General features: G+C 51.5%; 1 protein-coding gene and 1 pseudogene across 2 annotated transcripts in view; one reads left to right on the top strand and one right to left on the bottom strand.

Annotated features, from left to right (window-relative positions):
- AGL (amylo-alpha-1, 6-glucosidase, 4-alpha-glucanotransferase) overlaps window positions 1-19771 on the top strand; it is a 41184-nt gene extending 21413 nt beyond the window's left edge. For both annotated transcript variants that reach the window (XM_059674602.1, XM_059674603.1), the window contains exons 21-34: window positions 2655-2785; window positions 3672-3808; window positions 4788-4921; window positions 5393-5568; window positions 6815-6917; window positions 8575-8800; window positions 10232-10343; window positions 11717-11852; window positions 12709-12821; window positions 13355-13566; window positions 14539-14636; window positions 16007-16094; window positions 16198-16331; window positions 18612-19771. In XM_059674602.1, the coding sequence (XP_059530585.1) occupies window positions 2655-2785; window positions 3672-3808; window positions 4788-4921; window positions 5393-5568; window positions 6815-6917; window positions 8575-8800; window positions 10232-10343; window positions 11717-11852; window positions 12709-12821; window positions 13355-13566; window positions 14539-14636; window positions 16007-16094; window positions 16198-16331; window positions 18612-18729 (1918 nt within the window). In that variant the 3' untranslated portion in view covers window positions 18730-19771. The remainder of the gene's footprint in view (window positions 1-2654; window positions 2786-3671; window positions 3809-4787; window positions 4922-5392; window positions 5569-6814; window positions 6918-8574; window positions 8801-10231; window positions 10344-11716; window positions 11853-12708; window positions 12822-13354; window positions 13567-14538; window positions 14637-16006; window positions 16095-16197; window positions 16332-18611) is intronic.
- Window positions 12369-12485, bottom strand: LOC132221446 (small nucleolar RNA SNORA51; annotated as a pseudogene).
- Window positions 19772-22632: the final 2861 nt, after the last annotated feature.

The raw sequence follows: 22632 nt of genomic DNA, 5'->3' as shown, positions 1-22632 counted from the left end.
GATACAGACATACCTACACACACACACACATACGATTCTGTCTACACTCACACACACACACTCACACACAATTTTTCTGAACGACTTGAGACGAAACTCCATACACACTTCCTGCCACATCATTTTTCGAAGATGCCAGCGTGGCGTCTGTTACCTAGCGGCACCATCATTTACTTCTCCATTTGGGGCATCTAGGCTGCCTCTGGTTGTTCCCAGTTCTGTGTGTGTGTGCACTTTCACCTTCCCATAATCCCTTCTTTTCCCCCTCCTGCTCCCTGCCCGGGGGGCCACACCCAGGGAGAGGATGGGTGTGCAGTGTCGAGCTGGGCCCCGCTGCAGCCTCACCACCGTTAGTCTGACGTGAGACACGGTAGTTAGACGCCTTGTATCTCCGTGTCTCCGTCTGGAACACGGGCTTATAGCAGTACCTGCCGCTTAAAACCCGAAGGGTTAGAGAGGATGGCGCATAGGAAGCACTTAACACTGGCCTCATTGGTCATCGGGGGCGTTTCCGGAAGTGGAGTTCTGGGTTGGAACACATCCACCTGTTTGAGGCTTTTAACGTCGCCAGGTTCCCTCCAGAACGATTACGCTCTTTAATCCCGTCCGTCTGTGCACGAGCGTCCATCACCCCTCCTTCCCAATCCCAGTGTGGGCTGTGGTGTGAAGCGTTTAAGCACAGGGCCTAGCAGCAGCTCCCTGGGACGCTCCATTTCGGACTCTTGTCCGCGGTGAGAAGTGAGACCGCGGGCGGAGGTCCAGTAGTGATGACTAGGGCCCCCCCCCCGCCCCCCCACGGAGCTCTGAGGACTTCCTGTGGCAAACACTTGGCGCATGTCTGACACATAGTAAGTGGTCCTGAAGTGTTAGCTGTTGCTACTCAAACTGGTTAATATAAAGTACTTTATAAACGATATGTAAAGTTGTTAGATAGAAAGCAACATCTCATTTTATTTTAAATATTAAATTTTTCTTTTGTTCGTCAGCCATTTATATTTATTGGTGATATGTCATTTTACACATTCACCCTTTTCTCTCTTGTGCTCAGTTATCTTTGTTGTTTTGTAAGAACTTTTATCATCAGGGATATTAACTTTTTAAAAATATATATGTATATATTTTTATTGATCTCAGGAAGGGAGAAGGAGAGAGAGATAGAAACATCAGTGATGAGAGAGAATCATTGATCGGCTGCCTCTTGCACGTCCCGTACTGGGATTCGAGCCTGCAACCCGGGCCTGTGCCCTGACCCGGGAATCAACCGTGACCTCCTGGTTCATAGGTCAGTGCTCAACCACTGAGCCACACCAGCTGGGCAGGGATATTAACGCTTAATTCAAACTCTTCTTAGCAAAGTAGTTGCACTCTGAAAAAAATCGCGTGGGGCAGCAGCTTTGTGTTCCTATGGAATGCTCACAGAACAGATGTTCCTCCTCAGCCTGCTCTGCTCACCTGGGGCGCCCCCCCCCCCCCCCCGGACTCTGCAGTGTGATGCGTCTGCAGCCTCCCCTTCCGCAGGGAGCTCCCTGGCCGCCTGTTGGGAAATAGGCCAGAACGGAGTTGGTGCTGACACTGCCGGGGGATTTGGCCGGCAGCCTGCAGAGGGAGTCGTCCCAGCTGGGGGTGCTGGTTGAGACAGGACTAAAGGAGGAAGAAGGAAGTCCAGGCAACAGGGTGTGTGTTCCCATAAAAGTCAAGAGGCTGTGTATTCAGTTATGGACAAGGAAGTTACCCGAGCAACTGGAAGCACAGGAAAGTGGGGGTCGGGGTACTGAGCTGTGGTCAGTCATAGAGCCTCCCTGCTGACCGAGCGAGCGAGGGAGGGACATCAGGCCACGATAGGCCCTTCCCTCTGACCATTACCGACAAGCATCTAATCTAAGGAAAGCCCTGGTGTCGGAGTGACCGGGCCAACAGGCAGGGCGGCCTTTGGGAGAATTCCAGAGGCGGAGCCGGGACCTTGGTGACCCCTTTTCTGGTCCTTTGATAAGTGTCTTGAGTTTCAGGAATTGGAGTAAAAAGCTCTTGAAAATACAAAGGAGGGGAAACTTCAAAATACAGGAAAATACAAAGGAGGGGAGACTTCGCCCAAACCAGAAAGATTAAGAAAACAACTTTGTACCCTACCCAGTTTAGCTCAGTGGCTAGAGCCTCGCCCTGCGGACTGAAAAACCCCAGGTTCGATTCCGGTCACGGCACAGGCCCGGGTTGTGGGCTCGATCCCCAGCAGGGGGCCCGCAAGAGGCAGCCGACCCATGATTCTCTCTCATCATGGATGTTTCCATCTCTCCCTCTCCCTTCCTCTCTGAAATCAATAAAAATATATTTTTTAAAAAATTAAGAAAACAAATTTGCGAGTTAAAGAACTTAGGGGTCAGGAGATGTTCCCAGGGGGCTTGTAACCAGCACCGCGTGGCCTGTGCTTCGCTCCCTGGGGTGGGAGCAGCGTTCCTCCCGCCGGACGTGCTGGCATGCTCCCCCTTTCGCTGCTGATGGGCATGTAGGTTATGAGGCCTGTGGTGAGGATGAGTTGCTCACGCCCGCATCGCTGAGACATCCTGTGGTCGTGGCGCAGGGTTTCCTCCTGCGTGTTTATGGGCAGCAAGTGTCCGTCCGTCCGTCCGTCCGTCTCACCCACTCTCTGTGTCGCTCAGCATTGCCTCCCGGTTGACCCTGGCCGAGCTGAACCAGGTGCTGTACCGCTGCGAGGCCGAGGAGCGCGAGGACGGCGGCGGGTGCTACGACGTCCCCCGCTGGTCGCCTCTCAAGTACGCCGGCCTTCAAGGTGAGCAGGGCGAGGGGCTTCAGCACATGGGGTGTTTTTTCAGGTGTCAGACTGTGTCTTTTTGATAAGAGTGTGGGCTGGGAGTCGGGACGCCTGGGTGCAGGTGGTGCTCGGCTGCCTGCTCCCTCCTTGGCCTCTGCCAGGACGCTGCTCTGCCCCCTGCCCACCTCTAGAAAGTGTCCATCCTATTGTCCGGCATGAAGGCTTTGTTGAGGATGAAATGAGGTACTTCATTGAACTAGCAGAGTATGCTGTGGACTGCCCCCCGGGGGTGCGCAGTGGTTGAGCATCGACCCGTGAACCAAGAGGTCACCAGTTTGATTCCTGGTGTGGGAGTTGCAGGAGGCAGCCGATCGATGTCCCTCTCTCATCGATGTTTCTTTTGTTTTTTTGTTTATTTTTTTAATTCTTTATCTCATCGATGTTTCTATCTCTCTTTCCCTCTCTCTCTCAAGTCAATTAGAAAACATATTTTAAAAAGAAGAAAAGTCGCCCCTCTATGACAAAAATGTGCTACGTATGCATAGGACTTCTATTTCTCGTTAGGAGTTATTTAAAGATGTGCCCATATACCTCACTTAGACACTTGGTTTAGTTCCCAGTTCCTCTGTTCTGTATCAACATTGTTTCCAAAGTAGCTTTAGTCATATCACCATCGATGCTCTAGCTCTCGGAAACCAGCTCTCTGAGTCTTCCCTGAGTATGAATGAACCTACCGCCTGTCAACAAAGACACACACAGACATCCGTTCCCTCCCCATGGTGCCACGGGGCAGAGAGAGCATGCCAGCGGCGACACCGTCTGCCTCCCCAGAGGGTTATCCACGAGCATGGTGGAGCCATGGCCTCTGCCAGCGACAGAGCCTGACCTTCCTGTGACTTTGCAGGATTGATGTCCGTATTGGCAGAGATAAGACCAAAGAACGACTTGGGGCACCCCTTCTGTGACAACTTGAGAGCTGGAGACTGGATGATTGACTACGTCAGTAGCCGGCTCATTTCCCGACCGGGAGCTGTGGCCGAGGTAAGCACAGCCGTATTGTAGTCCAGATGGACAAGGGCACAGTAAGAACTGTGTTACCATGTTATATGTATAATATATATACACATACACACATACTAGAGGCCCGGTGCACAAATTTGTGCATGGGTAGGATCCTTAGGCCTGGCCGGTGATCAGGGCCAAGCCGATCAGGGCTGCTGGCCAGGGGAGGGATGGGGCACGAGAGGTTGGCCACTGGCCCTGAGGAGGGAGCTGGCCCTTGGCCCCCCTGGGAAAAGGGCCGTGTCTGCTGCCACCCGCTTCTGGTTCCCTGTCCCAGCTCGGGGCCCAAAGGCCTCAGTGGGGTTGGGAGAGGAGGCAATGGTTGCCCGGCCAGGCATGGGAGGAACGAACACTGACGCCACCGGCCAGCCACGGGAGGTTGGCTGTGGGAGGGCACTGATCACCAGGGGGCAGCTCTTGCATTGAGCATCTTCCCCTGGTGGTCAGTGCACGTCATAGCAACTGGTCAACCGTTCATTCAGTTGTTCAGTTGTAATGGTCGCTTAGGCATATATATATATATATATATATATATATATATATATATATAGCTAATATGCAAAGTGTCCCCACGGGAGTTTGACCAGGAGACTGATCGCTATGACGTGCGCTGACCACCGGGGATTGGCGTGGAGCGAAGGAAGGCCCCGGCCGGCAGCCGGAAGGCCCCGATCGTCCCTGATCGCCAGTGGCCCTACCTGTGCACGAATTTTGTGCACCAGGCCTCTAGTATTTACATAATGAACAAGGGCATAGTAAGATGTGTTACCATGTCATATGTATAATATTTACATGGCTTGCTACCCTGAAACATTTTCCCGTCATCTCTCAGTTCTAATAAACGGGTACCTGGTTGGTAGATAACTAGTCGGTAGAGTTGGAGGTTTGGATTTGCCTTTTAATCCACAGCCGGCCTGCAAACACGCCCCGTGTGCTTTTTGCATCATGTCTCTTGCAGGTGGGTAAGTGGCTGCAGGCCATGTTCTTCTACCTGAAGCAGATCCCACGCTACCTGATCCCGTGCTACTTCGATGCCATACTGATTGGCACCTACACCACTCTCCTGGACACAGCCTGGAAGCAGATGTCCAGGTACCCCCAAAGCCTGGGAAATAGGCATGCTTGTGCAGAAGCCCTGTGCGGTCTGTTTATACGTGCTCTGAGAAGACCAGGTAGAGAGCACAGACGCAGAGAGCCGAGAGCATTTGTAAGTGGGTAGTAACAGTATTAGCCTCCTGTCATTTGGAGCATACAAAAGCTTAGATATTAAAATCTGTTCTGCCCGGCCGGTGTTGCTCAGTGGTTGAGCGTCGACCTATGAACCAAGAGGTCACTGGTTTGACTCCTGGTCAGGGTACATGCCTGGGTTGTGTGCTCACTCCCCAGTAGGAGGTGTGCAGGAGGCAGCCAATCAATGATTCTCTCTCATCATTGAAGTTTCTCTCTCTCTCCCTCTCCCTTCCTCTCTGAAATCAGTAAAAATACATATTTTTAAAAATAAGTAAATAATGAAATGTTTGTGTTTCTACAAACAATACTTTCAACCCTGCCACTTCCTTGCAGCTTCGTCCAGAATGGTTCTACCTTCGTGAAACACCTCTCGCTGGGCTCGGTGCAGATGTGCGGGGTGGGGAGGTTCCCCTGCCTGCCCCGGCTCTCCCCGGCCCTGCCCGATGTGCCCTACAGGCTGAACGAGGCCACGCGAGAGCGGGAGCAGTGCTGTGTGTCTCTGGCAGCAGGTGAGGCGTGCGTACGAGGTGGGAATGTGTACGTCAGAATAATTCAAAGAGGAAAAGCTATGGAAGAGATTGTTATTTTTATTTTTTAAAATTTATCTTTATTGTTAAAAGTGGAAATAAAAAACACTCATGACGTTATCCAAGATTTTATGTGGCTGCTTAGCAAGATTTCACTGAGGGTCACTTGTGAACATTAGAACCGTGCTTCCCATGTGATTATTACTGTGCCGCGGGCATTTATAGTTACGTGCGTTTTTTATTGTGGCTGGTTAATCCTTTTCTCCTGCATGTTTCTGTAATTTTCAACTCTTGCCATTTTGTATTTTTTATGAAATATGTTTTACTACCTTTATTCCATCATATTCTACTTCTTCCCCAATTTTTAAAAATTAACCCAACCTTATAATGACCAAGAAATCATGAAAAGGCTCTCTACAGGCTGCAAAACACAAAACGTCCGTTAAATAAGTTATTATGTGTCTGGCTGCCATCAAGTGCTTTAACTGTGCTGTTATTGGCATTCTTTCCTGCAAGGGGCATTGAAACCTGAGCCAGTTACAATGGCCTATGCTCTCGATGAACTTTGGTAAATGAGACAGTGGGGTTTCTGTTAGCTTGGATCTTATTTTCTACTAGAAGCCCGGTGCACGAAATTCTTGCATGGGTAGGGTCCCTAGGCCTGGCCTGCGATCAGGGCCGATCAGGGCCTTCTGGCTGCCAACCGGGGCCTCCCTTCCCCAGGCTGCTGGCTGCTGGCCAGAGCCTTCCTTTGTTCCGCACTGCCCCCTGGTTGTCAGCACACGTCATAGCAAGCGATTGAACTCCGGTCTCTGGGTCGAACTCCCGAGGGGACAATTTACATATTAGGCTTTTAGATAGATAGATAGATAGATAGATAGATAGATAGATAGATAGATGATAGATAGATAGATAGATAGATAGATAGATGATAGATAGATAGATAGATAGATAGATAGATGATAGATAGATAGATAGATAGATAGATAGATGATAGATAGATAGATGATAGATAGATAGATAGATAGATAGATAGACAGACAGATAGATAGATAGATAGATAGATGATAGATAGATATAGATAGATAGATAGATAGATAGATAGATAGATAGATAGATGATAGATAGATAGATAGATAGAGGAGAGACATTCTGGCTTCAACAAGCAGGAAGACAGACAGACAAGATAATGTGGATTAACATATGACTTTGCTGTGTTTTTGGTTAGGCTTGCCTCACTTTTCTTCTGGAATCTTCCGCTGCTGGGGCCGGGACACTTTCATCGCGCTGAGAGGCCTCCTGCTGCTCACGGGGCGCTACCTGGAGGCCAGGTAGGTGTGCCCAGAAAAGGCGCAGGTCGCTGTCTGACCGCTCCTCTCCTGCTCTTCGGACTTGCCTTCTCATGCGTCTGCTCTCAGCATTCGGTGTTTTATTTTCATTTTCCGCGTGTTCATAGGGTTAAAGGCGTGCACGTCTGTGACGTTAGTGCCTCCCCGTGCAGACCCGGCTGTTGTCAGATCTGCTCCTTTATCTCCGTTCATGCACTGAGCACACCTCAGTCCATTTATGTTCTTTCACCTCTGAACGCCGTCCTGTGGCCACAGCCAGCTGTGAGGTGGGGGGACGTGAAGGAAAGCCGTTTGGGGGGACGCCTGGACACATGCCCATGGACAGAGGTCTCTGTGTTCAACTTTCAAGCGTAGGGATGGCTCTGCATGGGGAAGATTGCTCGCACGCTAAGCTCTTTCTTAAAAATATGTTTTTATTGATTTTGAGAGAGAGAGGAAGGGAGAGGGAGAGAGGGATAGAAACATCAATGATGAGAGAGAAACATCATCGGTCAGCTGCCTTCTGCACGCCCCCTACCTGGATCAAGCCACAACCCGGACCTGTGCCCTGACCGGGAATTGAACCGTGACCTCCTGGTGCAGGGTCGACGCTCAGCCACTGAGCTGCACCGGCCGGGCTCAGCTCTTATTCATCGGAAGCGTCACTGTCCACACTACCACCTTTTCACTGTGGAAAATACGAAGTTTCCTATTGTGCTGTGATATAAGAGATGGGCATTAAATTGAGATACAGAATTTTACATTTCTAAGTGGTTTAGCCAAAATGCCCTGAGGCCTAGACATGGTAAATGACTTTCCGAGGCACTTACCAGTGGTAACACTAGCATTGAAACCTGCCTCCTTATTTCTTAGTTTCCTGTTCTTTTTAGAATGCCATGCCACCCACCGCCACTTTAAAGATAAAGTATCTCGAAAAACAAACAAAAAAACCCCAAAAAACAAAAATAAATAAATAAAGATAAAGTATCTCTTCCCAGTTTTTGAAAATTAATCATGTTCTTTAAGGTCAGCTTTTACCCATTTATTTTCTTACATGTTTGCTTTGCTCTTCATATCAGCTCTTTCAAAGAATAGAGTGCAGCCCGGCCAGTGCGGCTCAGTGGTTGAACATCAACTTAGGAACCAGGAGGTCACTGGTTCGATTCCCGGTCAGGGCACATGCCCGGGTTGCCAGTTCGATCCCCAGTAGGGGGCGTGCAAAAGGCAGCCGGTCAATGATTCTCTCTCATCACTGATGTTTCTATCTCTCTCTCCCTCTCCCTTCCTCTCTGAAATCAATACACATATATTTTTTAAATAATAGAGTGCGTGTTATGTTTGAAATACCAGGGATTTCAAAAGGAGACTCTATAGCTCGCAAATCTCCCAGCCGCACCCCTGACTCTACAGGTGAGAGCCTGTCCCAGGGCGGGTCAGCCACACCGATGGTCAGCGACAAGGCCAGGGCTGCGAGTGGGTTTCTGACCTCTAACCCAGTGCTCCTTGTCTGCCCTGACCACTTCCTCCGTGAAGACACCAAGAACTAGGGCAGGAGAGAAGGCGCACCCTATGACCGGCACCCCCAGGGCCGTTCTCGTTGGGTTCCTACCGCGGGGGCTGGCGGCCCTGTCCAGTGAGCCCCGTGCCTCTGCTGTTGCAGGAACATCATCCTTGCCTTCGCCGGCACCCTGCGGCACGGGCTCATCCCCAACCTGCTGGGCGAAGGCACCTGCGCCAGGTACAACTGCCGGGACGCCGTGTGGTGGTGGCTGCAGTGCGTGCAGGACTACTGCCGCCTGGTGCCCGGCGGCCTGGACCTCCTGCGCTGCCCCGTGGCCCGGCTCTACCCCACCGACGACTCCGCGCCTTTGCCGGCCGGCACAGTGGTAAAGCCCGTCTCCCGCCGTCACTTCTTTTCCTGAAAAATGACTCGGCTTCTCGTACAAAATCAGACGCCGTTAGGGATCCTTCAGATAGCGCTGGTTACCTGGCACCTGCGGGCCAGGAGGGAGGGCGGCGCTGAGACCCGCTGCCCGAAGTGGGGCCTGGGAGGTGCAGGGGCAGAGATGCCCGAGCGGGTGGGCGCCAGGGGAGACGCTGAGCCTGCCCAGGTGGGTGGGACTTCAGCAGGAATGCGGACGTGGTGGGAAGACCTCAGAGAGAATGCGGTCACGGAGCTCCGTGGAGCGGAGCCAGGTCAGGGGTTCCACGCAGCCCTGTGTGGTGTTTCGTGGGGGCCCCGAGGGTCGGTAGAGCCTGTGGACAGGAGAGCCAGGCTGGGAGGGCCTTGCCTACCAGTCCCAGGAGTTCAGAGTTTATCTTTCTTTTTAAATATGTTTTTTAATTGATTATTAGAGAGAGGGGAAGGGAGAGTGATAGAGAGACAGGAACTTCATCTATCGGCTGCCTCCTGCACTCCCCGCACTGGGGATCGAGCCCACAATCCTGGGCATGTGCCCTGACCGGGAATTGAACCAGCGACCTCTTGGTTCCGGGGTCAGCACTCAACCGCTGAGCCACGCCGGCCGGGTGGAGTTTCCCTTTCTGCACAGTCAGCTAGCTCACTTACTCTCTGAACAGTTCGCTCTAGTAGAAACTGTACAAGCTCCCAGGATTCCTTTCCATGTGTCAGCCAATGTCAGTGTGTCCATGGCCCAGACTTCAGGAGTCAAATGACAGTATCTATACATATAAAACCGTCCGACCGGTAGCTACGACGTGCAGTGACCATCAGGGGGCAGACGCTCAATGCAGGAGCTGCCGAGCTGCAGTGACTTAGCAGGAGCAGTTCTCGGGTGATGCACCCAGAACCAGAGAGGAGGGAGCCCGATTCCAGGACGCGTCACCTGAGAACCGCCCTCTCGCAATCCGGGACCCCTTGGGGGATGTCGGACTGCTGGTTTCGGCCCAATCCCCACAGGCCAGGTGGAGGGACCCCCGCTCACTCTGCAGACACCCTTCGAGCCATGGTGCCGCCGGCCAGGGAGGGAACATGGGAGGTTGGCTCCAGGGCGTGTCCGGCCCGTCTGGCCCAGTCCCACCCCACCAGCCACCTAATTAATTTCCTTTCCATGTGCACGAATCCGTGCACCCGGGCACTGGTGTTAAAACATTCACGTGCCAAAGGTGGACTGTACTATTCGGCATACAGAGCTGCCTCTCTCACCAGCCCTACCCCTCATCCCCATTTCTCCCCCCAAAGGAACATAGATGTGTTCACAAGACTGGAGTTGCGGGGGGAGGGGGGAGGAGGACACGTGGGGTTGGGGATCAGAAAAGGGCATGTGTAACCCGCGGCGTCGCCTGTGTCCCCACAGGACCAGCCGCTGTTCGAGGTGATCCAGGAGGCTCTGCAGAGGCACCTGCAGGGCATCCAGTTCCGGGAGAGGAACGCCGGGCCCCAGATAGACCGCAACATGAAGGACGAAGGTACGCCCCGCCCGGCGTAGGGCCCACGGGGGGAGCGAAACCTGACGTCGGCCACTGACGTGACAAGTGGTCTGTGCGTGTGCAGCGCCTCAGAACACGGCTGTGGGGAAGGCGAACACCGTGCCTGCCCTCGCGGCTTAGCTGTAGCTTCTCGGGGAAAGGTCTAAACATTCACATCTTTTGTCCGCCGCTGTGAAAGGCGGCTGGCGGCTGCATTTACAATCATGATGATAGTCGCTGATAACCGAGTGCCCACTGTGTGCTGCCCACGCTGCAGGAGTTGGTCCCATTTACACTCCCGCGAACACTGGGGTGAGTTATATGGTTCCCGCTTTTATTGCTAAGATGACTGGAGAGCAATAGTCTGTTACAAATAGGACTACGGACTTCTTTCTGTTCATTTTTTGGAAAGATCTTGTTATTCATCTTTAGGGAGAGAGGAAGGTAGAGGGAGAGAGAGAAACATCCATGTATGAGCAAAACATCAATCCGCTGCCTCCTGCACGCCCCCTGCTAGGGACCCAGCCCACCACCTGGGCATGTGCCCTGACCAGGACTCAAACTGGCAACCCTTCGGTGCACAGGACAACCTCCAACCAACTGAGCCACACTGGCCAGGGCACTCTTTCTTATAACACTATTTCTTATAACACTCTTTCTTATAACACTATTGCTTTTCATATAATATGATAAGCTTTTTAAGTGATCTACCACAGGTATTTCAGATAACTCACTAACTCATAAGTTACATTTTAAACAGTAATTAACCCTATTTAGTCAACTTAGTGTTTGTAGTGGTAACATACAAATTTTACAGCACACACACACACACACACACACTATAAATGATATGGTTTTAAATTTTATCTTACATAATCACATACGACTTAGCCACGTACACATACGTGGTTGAATATATTGCTATTGTCCATAATTGAAACGTTTGCAGAAAAGGCATCTGACGCATTTCCTTTTGCAACTTGTTCACTCAAAAAATGTGCTGTGGGGCTTGGCCCATTCTGATTCCTGTAAATCCAGCCGTTCCTGTCCGGCCCGCAGCTCTCCACGGGAACGAAGGCCAGGGCTGTCCATCCCTCTGCTCACAGCAGGGCTGCGATGGCACCGCTGGCTCTGGCCCAGGCGCGGGCAGGCTCCGGGGAGAGGGGAGAGTGTCCGGAGCGAGCAGGGCTGCAGTGGCACCGCTGGCTCCGGCCCAGGCGCGGGCGGGCTCCCGGGAGAGGGGAGAGTGTCTGGAGCGAGCGCACCTTGGAGGAAGGCGATCTCCGTGTTGTGGGCCTCCCAGCTCACCGCCGTCGTGTCCCTGCTGGTGACATGCCTTTTCCTGGCACAAATGTTCCCTTTGGCTCTCCTAGGTTTCAATATCACCGCCGGGGTCGACGAGGAGACGGGATTTGTTTTCGGAGGAAATCGCTTTAACTGCGGCACGTGGATGGATAAGATGGGGGAGAGCGACCGAGCGAGGAACCGAGGCATCCCAGCCACTCCCAGGCACGGCTTCTCTGCGGCGCGTACAGAGTCACACCCTGGCTTTTCCTCTTTCTTTTCTTTTTAAATATATTTTTATTGATTTCAGAGAGGCAGGGAGAGGAGGAGAGAGATAGAAACATCCATGATGAGAGAGAATCATGGATCGGCTGCCTCCTGCACGACCCCCACTGGGGATGGAGCCCGCAACTCAGGCATGTGCCCCGACTGGAATCAAACCCGGAACCCTTCATTCTGCAGGTCAAGGCTCTATCCACTGAGCCACACCAGCTAGGGCTGCAAATTCTCTACAAACCTGTTTGTTTGGGTATATTATGAGCTCTTGCTTCCCTTTCGTTTTCCTTCCAAGCGAGCCCTCAAACAATGATGTTCGTCCTGGCTTCCTCCATCCGGTCCCACACCGTGTTTGCCGTCTTTTCCCCGGGACTCCAGTTCAGTAACCTCTGCGTCCGCACCCCACCCCCTTCCAGCCACCTTCTCCTCTCATCCGTCATCTCCATCTGCTCCAAAGCATTTTTTTTATGTCTCCCCTTTCACAACACAGACCAGGCAAAGAGCCTGAGCTGAGGTGTATACGGGTGGGTTTACTCTGCACAGTCAGCGTCAGCACACAGCCTGCAGTAGCACCAGGAGGCCTGCTCCAAAGCATTTTTTAAAAATATGATAAGAAGGTAGGCGATGGCCAGTAGTAGGAAGCGCGATCCCTCATCCACAGTCCCGTGAAGGGCGAGTGTCCTTATAGATGGTGGTTTTTTGTGACACGGCGGTTCGACAGCTCATCGCCGTCGCTGGTCGCATGCCCGGTAGGCAGTGCTTGCCCGGCTCCGACTCAGAGAATAAAACGTGTCTTTCCTTGTAGAGACGGGTCCGCCGTGGAGATCGTGGGCCTGAGTAAGTCCGCCGTGCGGTGGCTGCTGGAACTGTCCCGGAAAAACATCTTCCCTTACCGCGAAGTCACAGTGAAAAGACACGGTGAGCCGCCGTCGTATTGGGAGAGAAACTCCGGGGCACGGTCTGCGTTCTTACCCTCCCCGACCATCAATCACCTGACTCAGTGAGCTTGTCATGGGCAGCCCTTCAGATGAGCAGGGAAGAAAGCCATTCATTTACTAACAGACTGTTACCAGGCTCTATAGCAGCTCTGAACTGAGATGTGAGAGGCGTCATCCTTACTAAGCCTCCTCCTGCACGCCCCCTACTGGGGATCGAGCCCGCAACCCGGGCCTGTTCCCTTGACCAGAATTAAATTCAGGACCCTTCAGTCCGCAGGCCAACGCTCTATCCACTGAGCCAAACCGGCTAGGGCCTCCTGCTGCATTCCTGTTCCCCAGCGGGACTGCGAGCGAGGTGTGGCTTTCCAATCAGGAAACCTTTGCACGCCTTTTCCTCGGCCTGTTCTGTCCAATAGAACGCGAGCGTGAGCCACATACATCATCGTAAACTGCCCGCTAAATGCGTGGTTTCTCTGAGGGCACCCAACCGCCACGCCTTGTGCAATGTTTCAGGAAAGGTCGTGAAGGTGTCCTACGAGGAGTGGGACAGGAAAATACAGGACAACTTCGAGAAGCTGTTCTACGTGTCCGAAGACCCGTCCGACCCCAACGAGAAGAACCCGGACCTGGTCCACAAGCGTGGCATCTACAAGGACAGCTTCGGCGCGTCCAGCCCGTGGTGCGACTACCAGCTCAGGCCCAACTTCACCATCGCCATGGTCGTGGTGAGCAGCGTGTGTCCGGTCCTCACATTTCAGAAACGTTGTGCGAGGGTGGATTTAGTTCCCAGTTCCCAGCTGTTCTCATTGGATTGATAAAAAGTACATGCTTAGTATCTGATTTAAATAATCTCTTCTCATTCATGAAGCAGTATGCCTGTCACCCTTAGCCACCCACATTCAGTACGGAAACATAGATAACGATGGATGGTGACGAATGAAGTCATCACGTCGTAGCTCACATAAGAGAGGAGGCTAATCGTAAGGCACAGCGGGCAGCTGGATCAGGTAGCGGGGCCACATCCAGCTTGGCCATGGCCCCGCCCAGCTGCCTTGACAGCTGAGGGCACCTGCACGTCCCTCACCCATGCCTCCCACACCCGGTCAGGGCACATGCCCAGTTTGGGGGCTCGATCCCCAGTAGGGGGGGTGCAGGAGGCAGCGATCCATGATTCTCTCTCATCATGGATGTTTCTCTCTCTCTCTCCCTCTCCCTTCCTCTCTGAAATCAACAAAAATACTGTTTTAAAAACTTAATGCGGACTCTTAGTCACCGGTGCTCTCTCCTCCTCCATGTCACATGCTATTGGCGGCAAGTCCGTCTGTGTTTTATTCTGGCCCCAGAAGCAAGCAGTGGCGACCAGGTGAACTTCAGGGAGGCCACGGGGGCCTCCTGGAGGGGGAATTGGACGGGTCCGTGTGGCCGGTGCCGTGGCAGCCGCGGCAGCTTCCTTCTGGGCTGGTGCCCTGTGGGGACCGACCCGGGAGGTAACCCTCCAGCAGCCTCCTCGTTTCTAAGGCCAAGACCGGGGCTTCCGGTCAGCCCATTGCATTGGCTCCGGTTTGGCATCAGCACTCAGATTCCGGCCACACTGGGTTCTAAAGTGGCTTTTCCAAGTGCGTAGCGAGTTTACCTTCCCCTGGGAGTGGAAATCATTCGTCGTGACCTCGTGTGTGTTTGTGTCTGACGCCCCGTAGGCCCCCGAGCTGTTCACGGCGGAGAAGGCGTGGAAAGCCCTGGCGATGGCTGAGGAAAAGCTGCTCGGGCCCCTGGGCATGAGGACCTTGGACCCAGAGTAAGTCGCAGGATGAGCTTTCAGAATGTGGCTCGGGTTCCAGTGAGCGTGATTCTGTGTCATCGCACATGAAAACCTGGAGGCGGGTCCAGGTGGCGTGTCCGTATTAAGAAAGCCGTCGGTGTCATCGTGCGTTCACCATGACTGTTTTGTCAGCAGAAACCTCTGACGCTGCATTGACACTCCGTTTTAAACACATCTTCTGCATCTTCATAAAACATGGTGTTCGAAATGCCTTTGGCTGTCCTACATTCGGCCGTCGGTAAAGGAGTTGTTAAGTCATAGCACTAACGTCATGAGTACCTTCTAATGTGACGGTGACTCTGTAGACACGGAAGTACAGACTCAGCATCTCCTCGGAGCATCCTCACTCTCCACGCTGTCACTCCTCTCCCTTCTGCGCCGTCGCACCCCTATTTCTATTGAAGCCAATACACCATTTTGTCTTTATGTCCTGATGATAAGTCTGTGCCATTTTACATTCCTCCTCTTTCCCAGCTTTTATCTTTTCTTGAGTCTCCAATGCCCTCTCTGTCTCCTGTTTTCCCTTCGGGTTGGATGGATGCCCACCATCAATTCGCTTTCTATGTCCATGTGTGAGTCCCAGGTCCCTGGTGCCCGTTCTTTGTCCGTTTTCCCCATTTACGCGCACTCACTTCAGCCTTGAACGTCGTGTTGTGTCTGTGCTTCCCTGCCTTCTGAGCGCGCTCCACATTTTCCGAGGTGATAGGAGCCACTGGCCAAACTCACACCCACAGTTGACGCAACTCATGTGGCAAGTCCTGTCTCCCTCCCGCAAAGAAAACAAGGAGTCACTTAATTAAACAGAGCAGAGGGAGCGGTCCTGTGTCACCTGTCGCAGTCAGTCTGTCATACTTTGGTTTGTACGTGTGTTTGAATTCCCTGTGTATTCAGTTGCTACTTATAATCTGATAATGTCCCTATTGAAGTTAATTTTAACATAATTTCACAGAGAACTTTCAAACACAACCTTCCCAATATTTCATAGTTAATAAAACTGTATCTTTAGTAACCACTAATTCGCATTATTCTGTGTGTATCTCAGTTGTCACAGGCACATGAGAGGCCTGGTGAAATAATGTACTGTAACCCATGTTAGTGTCGGGGTAACTCCTTGAAGGCAAGCTGGCTGGATGATTGGGAGACTTGTACGTTAGCCAGTATGGGTTAGTCACTCCCGAATGCACCATTAAATTGCTCTGAACTCTGGGTTTACTCGTTTAAGGTTCCATGGGGATGAGTGGGAGACAGAATAACATGATTGGCTTACCTCTGCTGTGGAACCTTTTTTCTGATGCTTCCTACATCGTGTCTGGTCTCTTTTCACCTGCGTGTCATTTCTGTTGCAGTGACATGGTGTACTGTGGGGTTTATGACAACGCCCTGGACAACGACAACTACAACCTGGCAAAAGGTTTCAATTACCACCAAGGACCTGTAAGAATTCCGTTTCTCTTTTCTGAGTTTTCGGGTTTTCCTCACTTAATGTCAGCTGTTCACAGCTCGCTCGTGCCTTCACTCGTGAAATCTTCTTTTCCAGGAGTGGCTGTGGCCCGTTGGGTATTTCCTTCGTGCAAAATTGTATTTTTCCAAATTGATGGGGCCGGAGACCAACGCCAAGACGATATTTCTGGTTAAAAATGTCCTTTCTCGGCATTATGTTCATCTTGAGAGGTAAGTCAGTCATGTCATGTCCATAACCAGTATTGGTAGAAAGCGACATTTCTTTAGAATTCACTGCTGCTCACTCCAGTTGTCCCAACAAAACGGAGAAGCTTTACTCTTCAACACAAGGTCTGTGAGGTAGTCCTGCCTTCCCTTCATCATGTTGGGTTGTTTATTTTACTCCTAAGACTTTATTGCATGATCTGTGCATGTGAAATAGTCTTTCACTTTAACTTCAGCTGCTCTGTCTTTTTGGATCCGGATAGCACAGGATAAATATAAAAAATGGGCCTTTTGAGTGAACAGATTTAAAGGCATATCGATAAATAATTTTCAGAAAAGCTCTCCTTATTGTTAAAGTATCAGAGTTGGCCTTTGGGCTCTTGTTTCAAACCCATTTGTCGCACCCTTTGTCCTGTTAGCAGATAAGTAACTCTCAGAGTTCTGTGTCCTTATACAGTGAGGAAATTCAGGCAAAAGCTCTTCTGTCCCAAAGTCTAGGTTAAACCTGAATATGTATGTACATCTTATTGCTAACAATTGTGCATAAACAGCACGGACTGTATCCCCTTTGCCATGAGAGCTGAGGGACCTCCGTGTGTCACAGGAATGGGTGTGTTTGTTCCCTTCGCTTCAGTACAGCCACAGGCACCCCCTGCACGCTTCTCTCCCATCAGCGTGAGCGTGTGTGACAGGAGCACCCCACGTCCCAGCCGGCACCGCCCCCAGCATTGCTCATAATCTGCATTGAGTCCGCTTTCTTCCCTCTGCCCAGGGGCAGTCAGCATGCTCGCCCTGCCTGGTCGTTTTTCTCCTTCCACCTGTGGTCCCATCCCCCCACCTGTCCCATGACCTTGCTCCAAGGGTTACCCTACACGTGATCTTCGGACCTGCCGGCTGGCTTTTGCGTTGCCCTCAGCACTCAGGCAGAGCCGCCAGTTTGCTGGGGCTGCCGTGGCAAAGCACCACAACTGAGTGGTTCCAGGGACAGAAATGGATGGTCTCCCGCGCATCCCTTACTAGGGTGCTGTTCTCGGGAGCCTGACATGCAGGCGTGGGTGGCCCGTGCCCCCTCAGAGGCGCCGGGGAGGGTCTCCTCCAGCCCTCTCTCCAGCTCCCAGAGCGCCGCCTGCCCGAGTGTCCCCGTTCTAGAAGAACACCAATCAGGCTGGATCAGGGCCGCCCTGCTGCACCTTCACTGACCTCCTCCGCTTCGAGGTCCTGGGCGAGGCCTCCCGCACAGGGACTTGGAAGGGACAGCGTCCCACCTCACAGACACCCGGCCCCCCGCTGCTCTGCACTTCCCTCTGACATCGCCTGAACACTTGGAAACAAACATTGTCTACAGTTCCCATTTCTCTATGGCAGTTTTTCACTAGCTGATGCTGTTAGTTATTATTCAAAGTATCTCCACATCTACCCAATGGAGTTATTTTTCTATTTTTATCATGAAATATTGGATAGCTACAGAAAAGCATATGTAACATAGCCACAAGCTACAAAGCACAGTAACGAAGCAAACATGCTCCCAGACCCCGACTGAAGAAATGAAACGTCATAGAATTCTGTAATTTTAAACTTATGTTCTACATTGGAGAGCTTGCATTGACATGAAGAATACACTTGATATGCTAATAACACTGCATTCTGATAGCAAGCTCTGCGCGTCATCAACCTCCATAAACCTCTATAAACAGGAATCACTATATGGTACCTACCTAATGGGGCTTCTAGAAGCATTAAAATGAGATAATGTGTCTAAAGCACTTAGTATAAGAGCATAATAAATGCACAATAAATACCAACTGTATTCAGCAGAATGAGAAATTAGTATGGAAGTTCATGTTGTTTTTAATCACCATCTTTCACCAAATCATAATTGGATGTTTCTTCATTGTTTCATCTTAATTTTACAGTTTCCTCAAGATCAAACTTAATACATCTAATTTGAGTCTCATGAACTTACTCCGAAAGGACTGGAATTAGGCCAGAGGGACATCGGTCTCCTTTTCTACATATTGCCCAGAATGGGAGTTTCTCCTGTGTGTTCAATACCTAAAGGGATTCCTTTGTATCTGAAAGTCTTCAACCCAAAGATCAAATAGAAAGAAGGATGTCCATCCAGACTCCTCATACACACTCTTTAGGATGTCCTGTTTCGTAGCAAAAGACCCTGCGTGCATGTTTTCTATACAGGAAGGCAGAATCCCCAGGCCTCTTGCCTGTTCTGTTAACCCCACGGGATCCGTGTTAGATTACGTCTCATAAAACGGCTTTTCTCCCTTCTAGGTCCCCTTGGAAAGGGCTCCCGGAGCTGACCAACGAGAACGGCCAGCACTGCCCCTTCAGCTGCGAGACGCAAGCCTGGTCCATCGCCACTGTTCTCGAAACGCTCTACGACTTGTAGCTGACTCGGGGGCTCGTTACGTGTGCAGTCCCTGGTCGGCGGGAGCAGGGACGCAGTGCAAGTGCTTTATATGCACCGGCTCAGGTCACATGGAAAGTCTCACTCATGCAACATGGACGCACACTTAGGTCAAGCCTGTGGAAGCATTGATTTTTTTAAATGTACATAGGCAGCTTTTGATTTGAGTCAGAGAGACAGTCATCATGACCAAGGGAGTGTTTTTCTTTCGATTTCAGTAAGTGTCCTTCGAAGGCTCACGAATAACGAGTGTGAGACCTGGAGTTTGAGAACAGAGAAATCATGCCATCTTCTGTTTGTACATGAGTGACATGAAATGAGAGGCTGGGATCCGTTTTCTTCGGTCACAGTACAGACTGAACAGGCTGTGGTTTGATGAATGGTCTTGCCATTGACTGTAGTATTTCTGGCACCTTCCCACTGCTTTCAGCAACTACTCAGTGAATGATGAGTTCTGGGAGGGTCCGCCTGTAGAATAATATGTGTTCAGAAATGGGGCACAGAGGGTCAGACGTGCTTTTATTTTTTCATGGATACATTAGTATGTGCTTTATCATTAATACCAACAGTATATTTAATATCACTTACTTATGCTAATGATGCATAGGATATAGGGAAAAGCCACAAAGCATTAGGTATTTCCTAAAACCAGTTTTATAAAATTCTTCCGTTTCCGTTTCTTACAATGAGATGGTTTACATTTTTAAAATGCAAAAACGGTGGGCATACTGCTGAGAACGTGAAGGGGAAAATGCTATATTAATTTTCTAAAACGGAGTAACTGTTCTTAGTCTGTGTGTCAGTGTGTTATAGGTCACAGTAGCTCCTGGCTGCCTATGAACCCACGCCTGCCATGACGAGTGTAGCCTGGAGAAGAATCTCCATATAATAAAAATAGAGATAGAAATCCTCTCATTGCCTTTAATTCAGCAGAAGCATTTCTGATGTGTCCTCAGCTGTCCTGCCTGGTAGGCAAGCGTCTTTCTGTGTCTGTGTGCCAAGCAAATAAAATCTTTCCTCCAGGCCTGCGCTTGCTTTCCTTCCTTCCTTTACCCCGAGCCGACCTGCGGACACCGAGGCCTGCCACGCGGTTCAGGCTCGGTATTCGGGGCCTGATCTTTTTGCAGGATGTGAGGGGCACAGAGAGAAAGAAGACTTTAGGCTGTTTGGTAATTTATTTACTTTGATGTCAGGAGCAAAATAAACGTTCGATGTGTAAATAGACCCGCTGGCGACTCTGCGCTCCCCTGGGATTTCCCCAAACCTGTTCAGGGCGGAGACGCTGATCTCGGTCTTCAGGAACCCAGGCCAGCTCCTCATGGCCCAGAATATTCTGTAATGTTCCAGGGAACGTCAGTTCACTGTCTCCTACATTCCGTGAGCAGCGCTGTACAATTTTAAACAGTAGTTTCTCCAAATTATGGTTCCTCTTTGTTAATATATATTTTTTTATTTACTTCAAAGAGGAAGGGAGAGAGAGATAGAAGCATCAGTGACGAGAGAGAATTGGCTGCCTCCTGCACGCCCCACACTGGGGATTGAGCCCGCAACCCGGGCCTGTGCCCTGACCAAATCAAACGGGCTCCCTCTTGGGTCCTGGGTGGACGCTCAACCATTGAGCCACACCGCCGGGCTTTCCTTTTCTTAAGCAGCTTCGAAGCACTAACTCTGACCCGGAGAAACTGTCCATCAAGTGAAACGAAGGCTCACCCAGCCAGCTGGCACCCCCTCTGCTTCCTCAGAAATGAGTGTGCGGCCTACAGAGGGTCTGCATTGCTGTCTCCCGCGTTCATTATTTAGCTTCCAAGTTATTGCAGGCGGCAGTTTTATCAACAGCCCAGCGCACAACAGAGATCACCGTTATTCCAGCTTCCGTTGCCCGAGGCCAGTGCCACAGTGCCACACCCGTCTCTGCCCATCGATCGTAATGACGGACAATACGCAGACTGAGGTCTTGTTTCTGCTGGGTGCCCATTGCTGGGGCCCCGCTCTGCACCTCCACCCTCCAGGATACAGGCTGGGAGAGCAGGCAGGACCGGAGCACGCCAGGCTCAGAAGCAGAGGGAGAGGTGCAGAAGGTCACAAATTGACAATTGGATGCTATGGCCCTGAGTGTCACACATACTCCTCTTACAACTGATTGGCCAGAGCTAGTCACGTGGTCCCCCTCAACCCAGAGAGCCAGGAAATGCAGCCTACCATGTGCCCTGAAGGCAGACAGCAGGAAGTAGTTGGTATGCAGCACAATCCAACTGCACATGGGTGTACAATCACATGTACGCTAGGCCCGGCCGGTGTGGCTCAGTGGTTGTGTCAACCTATGAACCAGGAGGTCACGGTTTGATTCCCAGTCAGGGTACATGCCCGGGTTTGGGGCTCGATCCCCAGTTGGGGGTGTGCAGCAGGCAGCCGATCCATGATTCTCTCTCATCATTGATGTTTCTCTCTCTCTCCCTCTCCCTTCCTCTCTGAGATCAATAAAAATACATTTTTTAAAAAGCGTTCTCCTGATGGGTGAATGGAGACCCATGTCCCTAGAATTGCAGCCCTCACCCCTTCCCAGCCCTGAGGCCCTGAGCAGCTGCCCAGCACAGCCCCTGCTCCTCACTGCTCTCCTAGTCACCCACGGGGTGTCTGGTGACTCTGCCAGGTGAGTAGACCAGGTAAAGGGGAACTCCCAACACTTCCATTTGCAATTCACCTGGACTCTGAGACGAAGCCAGTTCCTTGCCCCAAACCACCAAGCTGGTCCCCCCAAGGTGGTCCCCCACCAAGCTTGTCCCCCGCCAAGCTGGTCCCCCCCCAAGTTGGTCCCCCACCAAGCTGGTCCCCCACCAAGCTGGTCCCCCCCCAAGTTGGTCCCCCACCAAGCTGGTCCCCCACCAAGCAGGGACGCAGAGCATCAGGTCATCCGGTAGCTTTGGGCAGAATCTGCAAGCCCCGCCCTCCAGGGAGCAAGCCTGCGGAGTGACCCCAGGTCCTGAAGGTGCAGCAAGAGCAGACGCCTCCCTCCCGGGAGACACCCCGACTCTAGACCCAGCAGGTCGGTGGACAGGAAAACCTTCCAGAAGCCCCTCCTGGCTAATGGACGAAACGAAAAGCAAGTTCACTTCATGCTGGTCAGGTGGGCGTTCTCCAAGTGAAAGGGTCCCATGGCTGCTGTCCGCACCATGAGGGGGGGACCTCAGTGAGTCCTCCCAGAGCCGCCTGATGGACGAGGAGTTAGTCCTTGTTTGCCCTGAATGTCTGACACCTCGCCAGATGCAGCCCACTTGGCAGCTTGAAGGAACCAACTGGTTTTTCTCCTTCGTGAGCTGGGATTTCAAGTCGACAGTTTGAGGAACATAATTGGGCAGGAACCAAGCATAAGGGACACCCGGGAACCTGAGGTTAATTCTCCAAACAGTGACACGTGTGTGTGTGTGTGTGTGTGTGTGTGTGTGTGTGTTGTTTTGAACAGACATCTTAAAAAATATCACCACAGTCCCCACTCTTTGTTGTCTTTTCCTTTGTTGTTGTTGTTAGTCCTCACCCGAGGATATTTTTCCATTGATTATTAGGAAGCGTGGAAGAGAGGGAAAGACAGAGAGAACCATTGATGTGAGAGAAACACATCGATTGGTTGCCTCCTACACGCACCCTGACCAGGGCCCAGGCCAGGGAGGAGCCTGCCACCACGGATGACTGTGCGTGCATTTAACCAGAATTGAACCTGCGACCCTTTGGTCCGCAGGCCAACGCTCTAACCACTGAGCAAACCGGCCGGGGCTTATTTGTAGTCTTTTCTTTCTTTTTTTGTTTCTTACTCTTAACCCGTTCAAGTCCCTAAACTGCCAGCCACGGAGCGGGGACCGTGACTCAGTGCGCGCCATGCTCAGCGCCAGC

The sequence above is a fragment of the Myotis daubentonii genome, chromosome 18 (assembly GCF_963259705.1).
Source record: "Myotis daubentonii chromosome 18, mMyoDau2.1, whole genome shotgun sequence".
In the NCBI taxonomy this organism is placed as follows: Eukaryota; Metazoa; Chordata; class Mammalia; order Chiroptera; family Vespertilionidae; genus Myotis; species Myotis daubentonii.
The sequence above is the reverse complement of the archived record's forward strand: the minus strand, read 5'-3'. Positions and strand labels throughout refer to the sequence as shown.